Raw genomic sequence first — 19,119 nt, 5'->3', positions numbered from 1 at the left:
GAAATAAGATGGGGAACAGAAGGAGAATTGGTTAGCAGAGTTTGGACTTTATATTTTTTAAAAAGTCATGTGAAAATGTTAAGCGAGAAGAATAGTAGATTGTAAGACCTAAAGATTAAAAAAGAAAATGATCATATATTCTAGTAATTGGCTGTAAATGTTTAAGGTATGTGTAATAATGAAACAATTATGTTTTAAATTAAATTTGGAGTGTTAGTTTTTTTGTGTGTGTGTGTTGTTGTTTTTTTAATTTAAGGCTTAACTTTTTTAGAGCAGTTTTATGTTTACAACAAAATTGAGAGGGAGGCACAGACATTTTCCACATACCTCCTGCTCCCACACATACATATCGGTATCATGCACCAGAATGGTACACTTTTTATACCAAGGATGAACCTACACTGACTCATCATAATCACCCAAAGTTCACAGTTCACCTACGGTTCACTCTTGGTGTTACATATTCTGTGGGTTTAGACAAATATATAATGACATATCCGTTGTTCTAGTATCATATAGAGTATTTTCACTGCCCTAAAAATCCTCTGTGCTCTACCTATTAATCTTTCCCCCTAACCCCCCACCTCTGGAAAGCACTGATCTTTTTACTGTCTTCATAGTTTTGCCTTCTCAGAGTATCATATAGTTGGAATCATACAATGTGTGTATAGCCTTCTCAGAATGGCTTGTTTCACTTAGTACTATACATTTAAGATTCCTCCATGTCTTTTCATAGTTTGATAGCTCATTAGTGCTAAATAATATTCCCTTGTCTGGATGTACCACAGTTTATTTATCCATTCACATACTGAAGGACATCTTGGTTGTTTCCAAGTTTTGGCAATTATGAATAAAGCTGCTTATAAACATCTGTGTGCAGGTTTTTGTGTGGACATGTTTTCAACTCCTTTGGGTAAATACCAAGGAGCACGATTGCTGGAATGTATGGTAAGAGTATGTTTAGTTTTGTAAGAAACTGCCTAACTGTGTTCCAGAATGGCTGTATCATTTCTTATTCCCACCAGCAATGCATGAGAATTCCTGTTGCTCATCCTCACCAGCATTTGTTGTCAGGGTTCCAGATTTGGCCCTTCTGAATAGGTGTGTAATGGTATTTCATTGTTGTTTTAATTTGCACTTCCCTGATGACATGTGATGTGGAGCATCTTTTCATATGCTTTTTTGCCATCTGTATGTCATCAGGGAAGTGCAAATTAAAACAACAATGTTAAGATTTTTAGCCCATTTTAAAAATTGAGTTGCTTGTTTCCTTATTGTTGAATTTTAAGAGTTCTTTGTATATTGTGGATAACGGTAATTAATGAGATCTATCTTTTATAAATGTTTTCTTCCAGTCTGTGACTTATCTTTTAATTTTCTTAAATTGTCTTTTACAGAGCAGAGGTTTTTAATATTAATGAAGTCCAGCTTATCAGTTATTTCTTTCATGGACTATGTCTTTGGTGTTATGTCTAAAAAGGCATCACCATACCCAAGGTCCTCTAGGTATTATTCTGTCATATTCTAGAAGTTTTATAATTTTGCATTTTATGTTTAGGTCTATGACCCATTTTGAGTTAATTTTTGTGAAGGCTTTAAGGTCTGTGTCTAGATTCATTTTTTTGCATGTGGATGGCAATTGTTCCAGCATCATCTGTTGAAGAGACTATCTTTGCTCCATTGTTTTGCCTTTGTTCCTTTGTCAAAGATCAGTTGACCTTATTTATGTGGCATGTCTGGGCTCTCTATTCTGTTCCATTGCTCTCTTTGTCTGTTCTTTAACAATACAACAGTGTCCTCATTACATTAGCTTTATAGTAAGACATGAAGATAGGTAGATCAATCCTCCAATTTTGTTCTTCTTCAGTCTTGTTTTGGCTACTCTGGATCTTTTGCTTCTCCATATAAACTTGAGAATCAGTTTGTCAGTATCCATAAAATGACCGGCTGGGATTTTGGTCAGGATTGCATTAAATCTGTAGATCAAGTTGGGAAGAACTGACATCTTGACAATATTTTGTCTTCTTATCCTGGAAAATCTATCTGTTTATTTAGTTCTTTAACTCACCTGAGTTTTGTAATTTTCTTCATATAAATCTTGTATATATTTGTTAAATTTATACCTACGCATTTCATTTTTTAGGTGCTAATGTAAATGGTATTGTGTATTAGTTTTTTAAAAACATTGTAAGAATTACTTAAAAATTTTTAGTAGGATATATGAAGCATCAAGTTACCTATCATGTAATTTAGAATGTAGTATGAGAGTGTTTTTAGTATCTACCCTTAGAGTGCTGTTAAGTGAAACCATGAATAATAATTATAAGAGATTCTAATAACTTCTGCCCCCCCAGTACACACACACACACACACACTTTACCACTTTGACATTTCATTAATTTTGAAGGGAAAACTAGGTTGCAGTTGCTGGAATACAGTAATCTGAAATGATATGGGTTATAAACAATTTTATCAGTGCTTTTGAATTTTAAATATTTAAAATTATAGCTCAAAGGGGAATTTAAAGCTAAACTCATTTATATTCTTGTTTTATAGATTAAAGTCTTCAGACTAAGAGATCAATAGGTAATTAGTAACAGAGCTAGGTGTAGAAACTAGTGGACTTATCTTCTAGGAGAGTATACTTTTAGTTGGATTATTTAAGTTTTTATTCAAAAGTTTACCCTGTATGTTGAATTTCAAATACACTTAAGTATTATCATTTCTTGATAAGTAGTTACTCCAAAACAGAATATAGTCATTACTGTTATAGTAGATCTTTTCCTTTGGGGATAGAAATGTTTTCTGCCCTTAGCTGTATTATTAAACTACCTTAACAGGTTATCTTCAGTCTTTTCATTTTAATATACTCTTAAGTAAAATGGAATCATATGTGAACAAAAACAAAGAAGAAAACATTTTATTTCTTTTCTTGGCTAACCAATTCCTACTATTTAAGGAGAGACCTTAAAAATAGAATAGTGCCTATCTTTCCCACTCCTGGCCATAGTCACCCTCTAAGAATAGAGCTGGGTAATGCAACTCCCAGCTGCCTAACTGGAAAGGAATCTTTTTTTTTAAATGTTATTATTCATTTGAGAGAGAGCAGAAGGGGAGGGGAGGGGAGAGAGAGAAACATCAATGCAATGAGAAAGAAACACTGATTTGCTGCCTCTTGTATGCCCCACACTGAGGATCAAGCCTGAAACTGGGCATGTGCCCTGACCTGGAATTAAACCGGCGACCTCTTGGTGCATGGGTTAACACCCAACCACTGAGCCACACCATCCAGAAAGGAATCTTTAGCCTGCTTCTTGGTCCTTCCTTCTGAGTAGGCTGAGTTCTGATGGTCTGCCATCTTATTTCTTCTACCTCTCCTCTATATTTCTTAATGCTGAGATCCTTTTTTCTTCTAAAAGTTGATTTTCATTGTAACTTGAATAACAGGATGCTTTCCAGCATATAAGGCCTGTGTTGTCTATTTCATCTTGGCCTTCACTATGAACCAGCTTATGCTTTATCTTCCCTCTTTAAGGAAAGAACCTGATCAGTAGTTCAATTCTGCTCTATCTCACGCTAGTGGAGTAAGCTACTAACCCTATGTCTCTTACCATCACTAAATAATAATAATAGTAATAATAATAAAATAATATAGTAATGGTAGCTGTAATAGTTGCCAAGTGCTTCCTATAGTCTTTGTTGTATGTGTGCATTATCTCATTTATTCCAACAATTTTACGGGGTAGATAATATTACACCCAAGCCATTCAACTAGTAGATAATAAAGCCGAGATTCAAACCCAGGTAGCCTTACAGCCTCTGCTATTAAACATTACTTACTATAAATAATTCAAGTATGAAAAAAAAAATCTATGTTATAAGGGTGATTGTAGAACCTGTTATATAGCCTGTTCTCTGCAACTAGATAATTTGATCAACTTGATTTTATTAGTACTTGCTACCTGGTAAATGTGTTTGTACACCAAATTGGTGCTGTGTTTTCTAAAGGACCCTATGTTTGAAAAAACATAAGCTCCATTATAACATTCCCTTTGGTCTTCACAAAGAAGACTATTAGTGGTTTTTAGTGTGTTTGGTTTTTTGTGTTTTCCTTCAAAACCCAGTGTACACGTAAACCTGAGACTCCTTTGTAAATTCAGTCAGAATGGAGCTTCATAACCATATGCTGGTATTTCTGCTTTTCCTGCTAGAAAGCAAAAATCCATATTGGTGGACCTCTCCTGGCAAATTTAGTAAGATCTTGGTATTACATTTTGTTTACCAAGTTTCCTCCTGAGTTAACAGAAACAAAGAGAAGATCTCTCTCTTCAGAAAAGAGAAAAAATATATATTGTACCTTAAGAATGTCTCTCTAAGGAGTCTCAAATTATTTTTTGGAGTAAGTTGGAGAATATATACATTTCTATAATGTTAAACATTATTTCACGTAAACACTGAATAGAATACTTTCCCTTAATTTCCAGCTATCATTTTTTTTGTCTTTAAATCTGTTGCAGAGATATGCCACATCTTCTTAAACACAGCTGTTCTGTTTTTCCTTCTTCCATCCATATTCCTTTGTTCATAATGGACCCCTTATTGGAATGTCCACCATCGTCTTTTATCTCATTCCATGTCTAATTTTTCTTTAATATATTTCCTCAAGAGGCTTCTTCTAAATGCTCCTAACATTTAGTAATACAATCTTTTTCAGATTACTAATGAGCATTTATTGAACAAATCTCCTTGCTTGGTACTATTAAGATTATAAAGACAAGGAAACTAGTGATTTATTAAACATCAGTATATACCAGACATTTTACCTAGCTGTTTTTGCTTCTCTCTCTCAATTCTTTTTATGTATAAGAAAACTGTGGATAAAAGACATAAAAGTCACACAGCTTGTAACAAAATGAGGTTGGAATTAAGCTAGTCAATCTGCAAATGATAGCATCCTATGTCTAACTAGTTGAGGGAAAATGTAGTAGTATAGGCATACCTTGGAGATACTGCACGTTCGGTTCCAGCCACAATACAGTGAGTATCACAATACAGTAAATATCACAATACAGCAAGTATTGCAATAAAGCAATAATCTTTTACTTGTGGAGGGTCTGCAATTTGTAAAAAATGCAACATCTGTGAATAGCAGTGAGGCAGAGTGCAAAAGAATGAGGTATGCTTGTATTGGAAAGATACTGGGTTATGACATCAGCCCCAAAAAGGGCAGGGCTATAGTTGGTCCTCAAAAGAGAAGTGCTACCAGGGACTCTGAGATTGCTAGGATTTAAAAAAAAAAATTTGTTTCTTTTTTGTGCCGGCTGGTTCCAGTCTCTTGTATTGCAGACCAGAAGGAATGCCAACAGTCCCCACACCTCATAGTTTAGAACTGAGAACATTCCATAGTTGAAACTGACTGGGGTCTGTTTTCTATTCCTGAATTATTATCTTAAGGAGGGTGAGGAGGATCACATAGGAGACATGGCCACTTGGGTTCCAATCTTGTGTATTAGGGCTATTGCCAGAAAAAGTTGGCTCAATGTAAACAGTAATGCCATGCCAGGTAGCGCATTGTCATATTGATATTTAGGCCTCTCTTATTCCCAAACTCATGTTTTTGCCACTACTTCTATACAGTGTATCACTGAGGAGACTTATAATGTATTAATAGTTGAGGAAATAGGATCTATAGAAAATAAGCTAGGCATAAAATCAGTAAGAGGGATAAGATCTGTTCTGAAGTAATTACCACTTTAGTTTGGGATATTCATGAAGGCTTCCATGAAGAGGCACTTGACATGGACATTGAAAGATAAGCTCATTTTAGAAATAAAGAATACTTTACAAGTAGAGCAATTAACATAAAAGTGAGAATAAATGAAACAAATTAACTGTGAGGAGACCAACCTAGAAGAGTGCCCAGAATTCAAATCCTGATGCTTCTGATTTCAAAACTCATGTTTCCATTGCTATGGACACTAAACAGCATATAGAATAAGTACTAAATAAAACGATCTGGAAGGTGGACACAGATCAGTTTAGCAACCCTGTAGAAGTACATATGTACAATTAAAGGGCTTAAGGTGGTAGCACTGAGGAAGAATGGTATGGCTGTGAGGAAAAATATAATCAAAATGTCAAGACTGTGAAAAATAAACAGGTTAGAATAGGTTAGAGGAATGTTTTGTGTCACTGACTGATCTAGGAAAAGATCATTAATTTTACAGGGATATTATTCTAACAGGGTTAAGGTGCTAGAAAGCAGTCTTAATTGAAATATATTGAGGCACGGAAATTGGTAAAGAAGTCAGAGCTAGAGATTTGGGAGCAAGGTGTGAAACCTAGTGAACTTTTGAAGGAATACATGTGCAAAAAAAGTGGGTAGTGGACTAAAACTTATATCCACAAAGCTAATATGTTGCTTGCCATCATTTTCTGTTTTCTGTATTGTCTAAGTAGACTATGCATATCTTTATATATATATATATATATATAACTTATATCTTTATTGATTTCAGAGAGGGGAAGGGAGAGAGATTAGAAACATCAATGATGAGAGAGTCACTGATTGGCTGCCTCCTGCACGCACTCGACTGGGGGATCAAGCCCCCAACCCGGGCATATGTCTCGGCCGGGAATCGAACCGTGATCTCCTGGATTCTAGGTTGATGCTCAACTGCTGAGCCATGCCTGGTTGGGCAGACTGTGCATATCTTCATGATAGTAGCCAGTCTGCCCTTAGATTTAATAGTTGTATGTACTGGGCTGAAAGTATATGAAATCACATTTTTAAAAAACATTTTCATCAATTTTAATACTTTTTAGATTATGATGCTTTATGTAACTTTAATGATATAGTTAAAGAATTCTAATTGCTAAAATGTGATATCCAAATATATCAATTATATCTTATGACTTCCTTTGCTCAAAACTCACTACTTCATCTAATAACCTTGGCCATATGTTAGAAAACAATCTACCTGTGAAACACTTTAAATGGTCTATAGCTTGTCTATATTGAAAGTACTACATCATAATGGAAGAGCAGATAATCTAAAACATTTCAGAATTACTACTCTAATATACTTAACACTTTTGATCTGTAATACTTTTGGTATCTTAACAGACTGAAAATGAAAAATATGAACCATTTCTTTGCAGAGTGCCTATAGTATTGATCTCTAAATTGGCAAGGAGGGTATTAATTAATGGCCAAAAAGTTTATTTTTTTAAAGTAATATCATAATATCGGTATATTGGAATTAGAATTTGTTTTGATCAAGTACTAGAGACACCTTAGGTTTGTCAGTACATGATTGGAATTCATTCCTTACCACTGCAAAATTACAATTTCTGACCTTCCCCCCCAGCTTCTATTAGTTTCATATAGGTAGCAGAAATAGCCTGGGGGTTAACATAATACCCATTTTTACTCACTTTGTATACATCTCATCCAGGGCACTATAGAATCAGTGAAAGATAACTAATGTCTGTATTTGAATAAACTGTTTTTTTGATATTTCTCTTTTTCTCATTTACAGGGAGTTGATTTTCATATGGAGTAAACTTCAGCTTAAGTCTAATCCTTCAAAACAAGTTTTTGTAGATCAATGCTACCAGCTTTTAAGAACAGCAACTAATGTGAGAGTCATATTTCCTTTCATGAAAATCATTAAGGATGAGGTAAACAGGATATATTTACCCCTTCATTTTAAATGAAAATTAAATGACAGTTCACTGAAACTTGAATGTCTTGTGACAGAACTTATTTGACTATAAATTTGAAGCAGAAGATATAATTAAACAAGTTTGTCACTTTTGCAGAATTTTAACTAATTTGCAAACTAACTTTATATATCTATAGGGAATACCTGCTCACTGTTAAAAATAAATACAGTTCATAGTTTTAAGTCTGGTGTTTAGTTGAAAAGAAACCATAATTATGAGGCATTTTTTAAACTTAAGGACACATTTTTAAAGTGTTTATTTTATGTAATAGTATAAACACATTATCTGTTTTTAAAAATAGTTCTGAAGCAAATATTTTATGGGCCACTTCAAGTGAGTACAATTCTACATGACTTATGTAGACATGAAAATAGATCCTGCAGATCCATTAACTTTTCCCCCTCAAATATTAACAAGTTTGAATGCAAAGACAGAAAAGATACATCTGCCTTTCATTTTAACTGAATATTTATGTGTATTACTTTTAAATATATAAGGAGGCATCCATTAAATAATATATTTCATTTTTTCTTACATATTTATGCATTTATCACATTCATTATCACATCACTCATTAGATGTATGACCAAGCAGTGATCATATTCCCATGACATAAAGTTGGCAGCATTGTATCAGAGGTGTTTTTGTTGTTGTTTTATTTCCTATTTATTTTGCTAATGGCCTTAATAGCTTCATTATTAGACAGTGAAATGCCATTCAAGTGCATTGTCGGAAGTTAACCTTTCTTCCTATCAAAACGGGGAAAAACCCAAACAAGTTATGCTATAGAATACTTAACATTTAACGTGCATCAGAGTCATCTGTAAAACATTTAAAAAATAAAAGATGTATCTGTATTTTTTTACATTTGATTCTCATTTGCACCAAAAATTAAGAGACTTTGTTAAAGAAAGTTTATAATTTAGGTGAAATTCAGCCGGTTATCATAAAGCTTTCTTATTTTCACAAGTCTGGTCAACCTAAGAATACATCATCAGAGGAAAAATTTGAAGATGAAATAAATATTAAAAATGTTATACTCTACTGAAAAGATCTTTATCTAATGGAATAAGTCACTCACATGCCTCAGTGCTGTGAAAAGAGGCACAGACAATGCTGTATGAGTTGAGAAGGAGATGTTACAGATCGCATATTTGAAAAGGAAGATGCTTTAAGCTGGGTTTTGAATGGTAGAGGAAGATAATACTAACATTTGTATTTTACAGAGCGTTTTTGCCTCATTTTATTATTTGTTTCTCAGAACTGTCCAGTGACATTAATAGTGTAGCAGAGAAACCTAGGGAGAGTGTAGGAGATGAAACTAATCAGAGGGACTGGACTGCAGGAGGTGGGGCATTGCTGGAGATCCTAAAGGGAACTTGAATGCTACATTGAAAGTTGGAACTTCAGTCTGTAAATGTACAGGAATTATTAAAGGATTTTGAGTAAGAAAGTGTCCTGTTCCCTTTCGTCCTTTTGCGATGATCCTGAAATTTTTAAACTTGAGCAACTGTGGGTACATTATAACTTCATTTGGAGAAAGAGAAGGAATTCTGTTTTGAAGCAGTGAATTTTGAATTTGTTATATCTGGAAAATATAGGTGGAAATATCTAATTGTAACAGACAATTAGAAAAAGGAAATTTGAATTCAGAAAAGAATTTCAAGCTGGACATGGTGGACTAATAAGAGAAAACTAAACTTAGTGGAATAGGTGTGCTCCCATTCGCTCTGTAAACATTTACTCAAAGGTCACTATATGCCAATTTCTATACTACCTATAGGAAGATATGAAAAATGAGATACTGTATTATTTAGGCATTCAAACTGATTTCTAGGAATTTAAGAATTCAAGGTTGGGGTTAGGGGCGGGGCACACACAGACTGTTATAAAACAATATATACATGCTTTTTAGAAATAAGTGTAATTATTCTCAGTGGAAAGAATGGGGAATGTTTAACTCTACCCCAAGGTAGGGGCCAGAATGAATGGTGAGAAAAACTTTCAGAGTAGAACTGATTGTCAAAGAATGAATAGATGGGTAGGAATTTACCAGCTAGATAAAGTGGGAATGTGATGTGCAAAGTTAAGGTCTGCTTGTGGAACTCTGTGTAGTGAAGCGGGGTTACATAGCATGTAAACGACTAAGAGGATATAAGCATGGTAAAGTAGTCTTCCTTTCTGTCATCTATAATATGCAGGTATTACGATGTACACATACACACACACACACACACACACACACACACAGTGCTTTAAAGATCTATTGCTTTTGTGCTTTATGTTCAAACAAGCATTCCAAATCATTAGCAGTATTATCTATAATTTGAATTAAGGTGGATAGACAACAGATTCCCAAGTAAAAACTGATGCAGTTATCTTTGAGTGATAAGTAAAAATTTCAAAGCTTGAGTAATTTTCAGGTAACTTCCAGTAGGTTCATTATTCTGACACCTTATTAGATTTGGAAAGATTGTCATTGCCTTCTTCGTGTGGCCTACCCTTCTCCCTTTATTTGGATAAATAATATTATTTAAGTAACAGAAGTAATATTATTTGGTGCAGCTTTATGAAAGAGTTTCCATAAGCAGTTCTCTTTAAAAAAACCAAACTAGTTATTTTTTAACATCAAAAATTGATAAATGTGTTTAAATACATATAATTTAACCCTTCTGCCACAGAATGTGAGATTAGTACCTAAAATAATAAACAGGATCTAGATTTGTAAGAAACTTTAATCTTCATAAGTTTATGAAGCATTTGTATTTTATTTTTTTAATTAAATTTATGGGGGTGACAGTGGTTAATACGAACATGTATGTTTCAGGTGTGGTTTTCTATGTTATAAGATCTGTATATTGCACTGTGTGCCTACCATCCAGCTTTTGTATTTTATTTTATTTTTTAAATATGTCTTTATTGATTTCAGAGAGAGGAAAGGAGCGGGGGAGAGAGAGATAGAAACATCAATGATGAGAGAGTAACTGATCGGTTGCTTCCTGCATGCCCCCGACTGGGGATCGAGCCCGCAACCTGGGCATGTGCCCTAACTGGGAATTGAACCCTGATCACCTGGATCCTAGGTCGATGCTCAACTGCTAAGCCACGCACAGCCAGGCCAGCTTTTGTATTTTAAATCACTGTAAGGTTATAAATAATTTTGTATTATGGTTAGTGGTAAAAATTAAATAAATCAGAAGCAAAAATGCTATCTTTTCCAGATTCTCAAATTTAAAAAGATTTATTTATATATTATAAAAGATTTAAGTCTATCCATTAAGGAAAATTGTACATTTGGAATACTGTGTTTATTTAGCTTTCATTTCAGAGTTGTATTTTAAAAAGATAAACTAGTTTGTGTAATATTTTTAAAAGGTACTTAGTAGTATTTTTTTCTTATACAGGTTGAAGAAGAAGGCTTACAAATTTGTGTTGAAATATGTGGTTGTGCTCTACAACTAGATCTTCATGATGATCCCAAAACGAAGTGTCTAATTTATAAAACAATTGCACATTTTTTGCCAAATGATTTGGAGATCCTCAGGATTTGTGCGCTCTCAATATTTTTCCTTGAGCGCTCCTTGGAAGCTTATCATACTGTTGAAGAGCTTTACAAACGTCCAGATGAAGAATACAATGAAGGCACCAGTAGTGTTCAGAATCGTGTTCGTTTTGAATTACTTCCAATTTTGAAAAAGGGGTTGTTTTTTGATCCTGAATTCTGGAACTTCGTAATGATTAAGAAAAACTGTGTAGCATTACTGAGCGATAAATCAGCAATCAGATTTCTAAATGAAAATACACTGGACAATTCTACAGGTAATCTAAAAAAGACAGTGGAACAGAAATGTTTAGATGAAGGTCTTGACTCTTTTACAGATCAGAGCACTGGAGAACTTGATCCTGATGATATACCTGGAGTACAGCTTAAAGGCCACGCTAATACAAAGAAAAACCTGACAGCTCTTAATGCTTCTAAAGTAGACCACAGTGTCCCAAGGCATCGGTGTATGTTATGTAACAAGGAATTTCTAGGTGGTCACATTGTAAGGCATGCCCAGGCTCATCAGAAAAAGGGCAGTTTTTCCTGTGTAATATGTGGTAGGAAATTTAGAAACAGAGGACTTATGCAGAAGCATTTAAAGAATCATGTTAAAAAAATACAAAGACAGCAGATTGCTGCAGCTCAACAGGAGGATCAGGAAATTCCTGCTTTGGAAGACATAAATTGTTCCAGTTCTTTAATTTCATTTGAAAACGGGAATTCTGATAATAGAGATTTGGAAGTACAGACTAATAATACTTCAAGTGATGGAAACGAAGAAGTCATCCCTGAGTGTGTGGCTGAATTCACTGAAATTCCCGTAAGTGTATCAGAAGATGTTATTGAAAATGGCAGTCCTGATACTTATGTAAATAATGTATTGGACCCTTTACCTGTGTGTGAGGATGACTATGAGGAGGAAGAGGAGGAAGAAGGTGATTATGAAGAAGATGATTATGACCTGAATCAAGAAACTTCAGTACTTCATAAAATCAACGGAACTGTGTGCCATCCAAAAGACATATATGATACAGATCAAGAAGGAAACTTTAAGTGCCCTGCTCTTGGCTGTGTCCGGATATTTAAAAGAATTGGATTTTTAAATAAACATGCAAGGACTGCACATCCAACTGACTTAAATGTGCGGCAAACAGTAATGAAGTGGAGCAAAGGAAAATGCAAATTTTGTCAAAGGCAGTTTGAAGATTCTCAGCATTTTATAGATCACCTTAATAGACACAGCTATCCAAATGTGTATTTTTGTTTGCATTTTAATTGCAATGAGTCGTTTAAGCTGCCATTCCAGCTTGCTCAGCACACAAAAAGTCATAGGATATTTCAAGCTCAGTGTAGTTTTCCAGAATGTCATGAGCTTTTCGAAGATCTTCCTCTGTTATATGAACATGAAGCTCAGCACTATTTAAGTAAAACACCGGAATCATCTGCACAACCAAGTGAAGCAATTGCTTGGGATGATCTTACAGACTCAAATCCTAGTCATCAGGAAAAAGACTCATCTAGTAATGAGAAACAAGCTATTAGTCTGTCAGTTTCTACTAGCAAATCAAGGAAAGATTCTACAGAACCAAAGACGTGTATAGACAGTATGGAAAAGAAGACAGACAGTTTAGTTCAGAATGGAAATGAGCATTCTGATGACACTGTTTCTGATATAAGCTTGATAAACCAAAAGATGCCTGACATAGAGCCAAATTCTGAAAATAATTGTAGTATTAGTGATTTAGTCAATGGACACAGTGGAATAGAACAGACACCTTTAGTTTCATCAGGTCCTGCTTTGAAAATTGATACAAATAGAATCAGGACAGAAAACGGTTCCATTTTACCCAATGTACCACAAGAACACAGTACCCTGACAGTATCTCAGGCACCATCCAAACCAAATCTGACGAGTGAACATACTTCATATGGCTTAATTGTATCAAAGCCATATGTCAGACCATTGCCTCCCAGTTACCTTGATGAACGGTACCTTAGTATGCCAAAACGCAGAAAATTTCTGACTGATAGGATAGATGCCTGTTCCGATCAAGATAACATTTGTAAAAAATCAATGAAAAGATTAAGATGTGGCAAATGCCTGACCACCTACTGTAATGCAGAAGCACTTGAGGCTCACCTTGCACAAAAGAAATGTCAGGCACTCTTTGGATTTGATTCAGATGATGAAAGTAAGTCTTCTATCTTCTCAGTAGGTATATCTGTAGAAATAGAAAATGCCATAGGTCTATGAGGTTAAAAAAAATTTAACATTTCTCAACTGATAGCATTTGTAAGCTTTCTATTTCTAATCATCTCACTGGTTTTAGAATTTTATCTTTAAGGAAGTGCTGATAAGTTAATTTGCTTTTAAATTTGAGATATGGGCCCACAGTGTGGGAGCCTAAATATCTAATGGAGATTTGGGGGAAAGCAATGCCTGAGAAATTAATGAGACTATATCAAATTTAGTATTTATATAAAATTTTTAAAAAGTTAACATTTCTATAGCACAGATGATAAAGCACTACCTATACATTATTTCCTTTATTCTGTACAACCATTATGGGGTGATATTACTATTCTTGTTTTATAGAAACTTAACTGAAATTCATAAGTAATTTGCATAGGCACAGGCCTATGAACTTGTGGGAGCCAGAACTTGTAACAGGTTTTTCATACTCTTTGATCATTTTCATCGTATCTGAGGCTTTTCTTCATTCTAAGTTTCATGTAGTTAAAGTTCTAGAGACAAAGCAATTATGGAAGTGTTTTTCATCTGCATGCTAGAATATAAACCAAGTGAAACTGAGCCTCTTTACAAAAACAGCTTAAAAGAATCAGAAACTAATTGAAAAACAAAAATGAGCAAAAGAATTTGCCTGCCTTTCTACTGATATGAATATTCTTTGAATGTGTAAGGGTATAATTAAACAGGAATCTGACTTAGAGTTCCACTTGAACATCTATAAAATTTGAATTAATAGACGTGTTCTGTTTTACAGGTGCCTGATAAAAATGTTTCAGAAAGATCTGTCGATCAAGCAGTAGTGTGAAAAAAGCACTACAAGAAAATGCATCATCAGTTTGCTATTTCCCTGATGGCCTTAATTTTAGAGCGGTCTTGGAATACTAAAGATAAAGACAAAGCACATTTTCTAGAATGAACTCAGAGATGTGCTGGTTCAGATTCCAAAAGGGTTATTACAAAACTCCCAAAGTACCAGTTATCCATAAAACCACATTTTAAAAAAAGTTTGTGAGATTAATAGCAGCATGTTCAGTTTCGCTTATGTGAAAACCATGTTCAGGCAACTAGTCAGAAAGACAAACCAGCTATGGCCTTACAGAAAAGGAAAAGTTAACCCAATTATTTTAAAAGGGGGAGGGGTTGGTTTACAATAAAGTATTCTGCAAATGGGATGGTTTTCTTGTCATGTGTAACCTCCCTTCTTGTCAAACATAGTTTAAGGAATCACTACTATTTGGTTTATTATAATTTAGAAACTGATACATGAAAATATAACTTGATTTATCACCATTATATCCATAAAAGATTGTAACTTGTTTCCAGATGACTGAGTAAACACAGGTGAAAGTTCAGTGCATGGCATGCCAACATTGGAAATTAAAAAAACAAAAGACAAAACAACCATGCTTTGATAGAACCTTCCATTTTCCATTTTTGTAATACCAATGAATTATATTTAAAAGGCAGCCATGTCAATTAAATAGAAAAAGTACCATTGGTAACTTTGGGGACAGATGGGAGGAATCTAAGACCATTAAAGGCTATCTAGTTGAAGGAAAACACTGAATTGCAAATTCCTCAATGTGAATACAGTAATGGTATAAGCACACTGGGATATTTCTATTTGTATATAGTGTTAGGACATTGCTTGATGATTCATAGTAAGGTCCTTTAGACGTTAATGTGAGTTATCTAAGTACAGTCCTATAAAAATAACTGGCTGTAAAAAAAAATATGTAAGCTAAGAATCGGGTCAAGAATTCATTGGTTTTATTCATTTAGGAGAGTTATAAAATAAGCCATACTACTCATGCTTTCTTATTTATTAGTGATGAATTTGGTCTGAATAATTTTATATATATATATGTGAAAGGAAATATTTACACAAAAATTTGCACAGCAAGAACACAGTAAGATATATTGATGCATTTATTTTCCTTGATGACCAGTAATTTTCCTAAGGAAGATTTTAACTTAATTGTTAAACAAAAAAATTTTTTTTTTAAGAATACCCTCTCAGATGTATTCTCCTTGTACATTCTCTAAAAGAGGAAGGTTAAAGACCTTTTACCTAATAATGTGTTAATCTATAGCAGGGATAAAATGAACAAAAATGCAAAGGCAGAGTCTTCAAAAACTGAGCTAGTAATGTACCAGTGTCAACCAAATATTCCAGTTTTCCAACTGACACATTTTTGTTCAAAGCAGATAATCTCGTCAGACCCTACTATATCCAAATATTTTGAATATTATGTTTTGACCTATTAAAGCTTCTTGAATGAAGTTACCAAGCAAGTGGGGATGCTTCTTCCAGGGCAGCATCCAGACTTTATTAAATTAGGTTTTCCAAGCCACAATAGATAATGGTAGATCAGATATCTAAGAATTTCCCAATTTTATTTGCTTAGTTATCATGGGCATTCACTGCTATGCAATTGACAGTCAAATCCATTCCAATAAAATTTAGGTTTGCTTTTGTTTTTTTAAGTAGCCTACATTAGGCTGTGGAATTTACATTTAAATAGCATAAGTAAAAAATCAATTAGCTTTTTTAATTCTTTAAGGTCAACTTAAAATGTTTTCCATACTCCCTGACACTAAAAATGTAATACTTGAGATCTATTTCAGTTTAGTCTAAAATAATCATGTAATAAAAAGTCTGTTTGGAAACTAGTTCATTTGGACAATCAAGTTATTTTTGAAATAAAATTTCTGCTTAATTTTCTGGAAGTTTAAAATTATAACAACATTTTTAACTTTTTATTTTTTTGTAAGTTGAAACTATCATGTCTACAAATTTTTTTCATTCATTTTGCAGTTCATACCAGGATGTTTTAAACATGTATGTTATTTTTTTGTCTTTGAGGTTTTATTTCTGTTGTGTTGCTAAGGGAAAACTTTCAGAAAGACAGATCAGATGGGTTTATACACAAGTCAAGGAATGTCATAAAATTCTATTTGACCACTGTTCTAACGTCTTCTCAAATAATTGCTATTGAATGTGTACATTTTATGTATGTTTTATAAAACATAAGCTTACATCATTTTGCTTGTAGAGGGTGCATAAACTTCCAACAGCTCGTAATTTGGAATCCAGAAGAAAAGGAAGCTTTCTTCTTCCTCAGTTTATTGTCTTTCTTTTCTACTCCTTCTATTTTGAGGATGTGCTTATCTTACATGGACCAAGTTTCAATCCTTTGTTTTTAAATAAAAAATTGCCTTCAAAACATTAAATATTAACTTTCTGCTATGTTTCAGTAAGGTCAAGAAAGAGCAAATCTGAATCGTTGCTGCTCAGATATTATGGGGAGGTGGAAAAGGAATCTCCGTGGACAAGGACACTGGTACTTTGGGCTTTAGCCATATTCGTTTTTTAAACCCACCAATTATATAATGATAGATAATTTATAACATTGAACTTGTGATTCTTCTGAAGTCACACTTGAAGGTTCAGCCGTACTCCTTTTGTGTTTGGTTTAAACTGTTGTATGGATGAAAAACCTAAAAGGGATGATAGTGTTTTATTTTTTAATTTATTTGGTACTGTAAAACACCTTTTCAGAATGACTAAATGCTGCATATGCATTTTGGAACTGTTAATATGTGAAAGATATTACAGATTCAGCAAGAAAGGAATTTGTGCTTCCTTGTTGAACATTAAATTATTTTACTTTGCATTTTATAAGAGTACAAATTAAAACTGAGCCATTGAACTGCAATAAATCAACGATAGTGTCTCATTTCAAGAAATTTTTTGTACTGTACATAGATCTGTTCAATAAAACATTGTCCTTATTGGTAATGAAGTGTTCATTTTTATGTAACAATGCTTCAAAAGGGAATTAGGCTTAAGATATATTAAGTAAGAAATTTCTATTATGTCTCATAAGAGGCTGAGGTATTTCAGTTAACATTACCATATTCAGATTATTGAGTGATTTTAAAAACATAATATAGAAAAAAATAAACCTAAAAGTTTACATAAATAGACCTTTTTAGAAATTATTTTAATTAATGTCCACACACAGGAATTACACGTTGATAGAATGTTGTTTACTAAAGTCATTTCAAGTACATGGTTTCAGTGTGAGATAGTATCCTCTGTAAATTTAGTAGGTGGAAGACAAATGTCAGAAGCAAGACAGTGGATGGATTTATCTACATTGGTAATTCTTCAAAGATGAAGAGCTTCTGGTGGAAATTAAAACCAAAAAATAAAAACTGAAGTCATTTGGAAATAAGATGTAAATGATGATGAAAATTTACTATCTACAAAAGCATTTCAATGGGAAAATGTCTAGGCCAACTAATCTGTGTCTAAAAGTGTGATCCTTGGGTATGGGGGCTCCTACTTTTTTGGTTCACTAACAAAGGAAACCCCCCTGTACTTTGCTATAACTTGCAAGTGGAAAAAAACAGGCCTGATGTAGAAAAAGAACCTCTTTAATGCAATGACATAGTACTGTAAATGAAAGAATATATACTGTGTTAAATACAGTGTTGTGTACGTTACAAATGTTATGCTTTGAAAAACTATGAGAAAGTTGTTAAAGCATTATAGAGCAGAGATCTAGAATTATCAGTCTATGATTTATGGCCATATGATTTTAGACTTAAATGTTTTGAGGTATTTAGATAAAATTATTGGGGTTATCTACACTTTTCATTTTTCTTTTCTGAAACTTGAGGAATTCTGAGAAGCAACCAAATATTACTAAGTATGCTTCCAAGATAAACAAATAGGTTGCTTTTCTTAAGATCCATACTGATTTCAAGAATCAACTAATAACAGACAAATTTTGGCTCTGCATCATGATTTAAAATAGAGACAATCCAACAGTACATGGAATGAAAATTAAGAGGTTCATGCCTTATTTATAGCTGCTGCACACTGGAGAAAAAATGGATGCTTGTTTTACTAAATTGCTGTGCACCAACTATATGTATAACCCCTAATTGTTAAAACAGTAGATAAGAACACTGCTTTTTAGAAACCAGGGTTCAGAAAGGTGAACTTGACAAAAGTCACACAGCTAATAGGTGGAATTGAAAAATCAGATATGTCTTAAAACCATAATGCCACGCAGTTTTCCATACAAATGTAGGTCATGAGTGGATTTAATACATTCAAATCGAGGGCTAGATTTGCTGGAGGACCAGTGATTTTGGAGAAAGGATGCAGTCGGCTACAGACATAGCTGCTTGCTGCTTTATTCTTGTCTACCAGCAGTGAGTCTTACAGTGTGGTCCTCAGAGCAGCAGGATCGGTATTACCTCAGAACTTGTTAGAAATGCTAAATTTTGGTCAGGTGGGGGACCAATCTGTCTTTTGAGAAGTCCTCCAGGTGATTCTGAAACACACTAAGATTTAAAAATTGCAGATCTAAAGCAACAAGGTTTTTCTTACTTCCCTTGAAGGTAAACTTATGTCCCTTTAAATTCAGTCTTTTCAGAAACTCAGTTTCCAGGAAATTTAAATAAGTCCTGTTAATAGGTACATAACTACTTTGGGGTGAAAGGATATTTTAATAGTATGATCTAATACCCAAAACCACTCTAACCTAGAAAACTTTTCTTGCCTCAAAAAGCATTCAGT

General features: G+C 33.8%; 1 protein-coding gene across 2 annotated transcripts in view; it reads left to right on the top strand.

Annotated features, from left to right (window-relative positions):
* The window catches only part of ZNF654 (zinc finger protein 654), a 79,529-nt gene extending 62,204 nt beyond the window's left edge, over positions 1-17,325 (top strand). For both annotated transcript variants that reach the window (XM_081138081.1, XM_081138082.1), the window contains 3 exons: positions 7,542-7,683; positions 11,133-13,464; positions 14,278-17,325. In XM_081138081.1, coding sequence (XP_080994207.1) covers positions 7,542-7,683; positions 11,133-13,464; positions 14,278-14,285 — 2,482 coding nt within the window. In that variant the 3' untranslated portion in view covers positions 14,286-17,325. The remainder of the gene's footprint in view (positions 1-7,541; positions 7,684-11,132; positions 13,465-14,277) is intronic.
* Positions 17,326-19,119: the final 1,794 nt, after the last annotated feature.

This window comes from Miniopterus schreibersii (genome assembly GCF_964146895.1).
Source record: "Miniopterus schreibersii genome assembly, chromosome: 5".
Lineage (NCBI taxonomy): Eukaryota > Metazoa > Chordata > Mammalia > Chiroptera > Miniopteridae > Miniopterus > Miniopterus schreibersii.
Note: the sequence above shows the minus strand (reverse complement) of the source record. Positions and strands in the feature narration are given on the sequence as shown.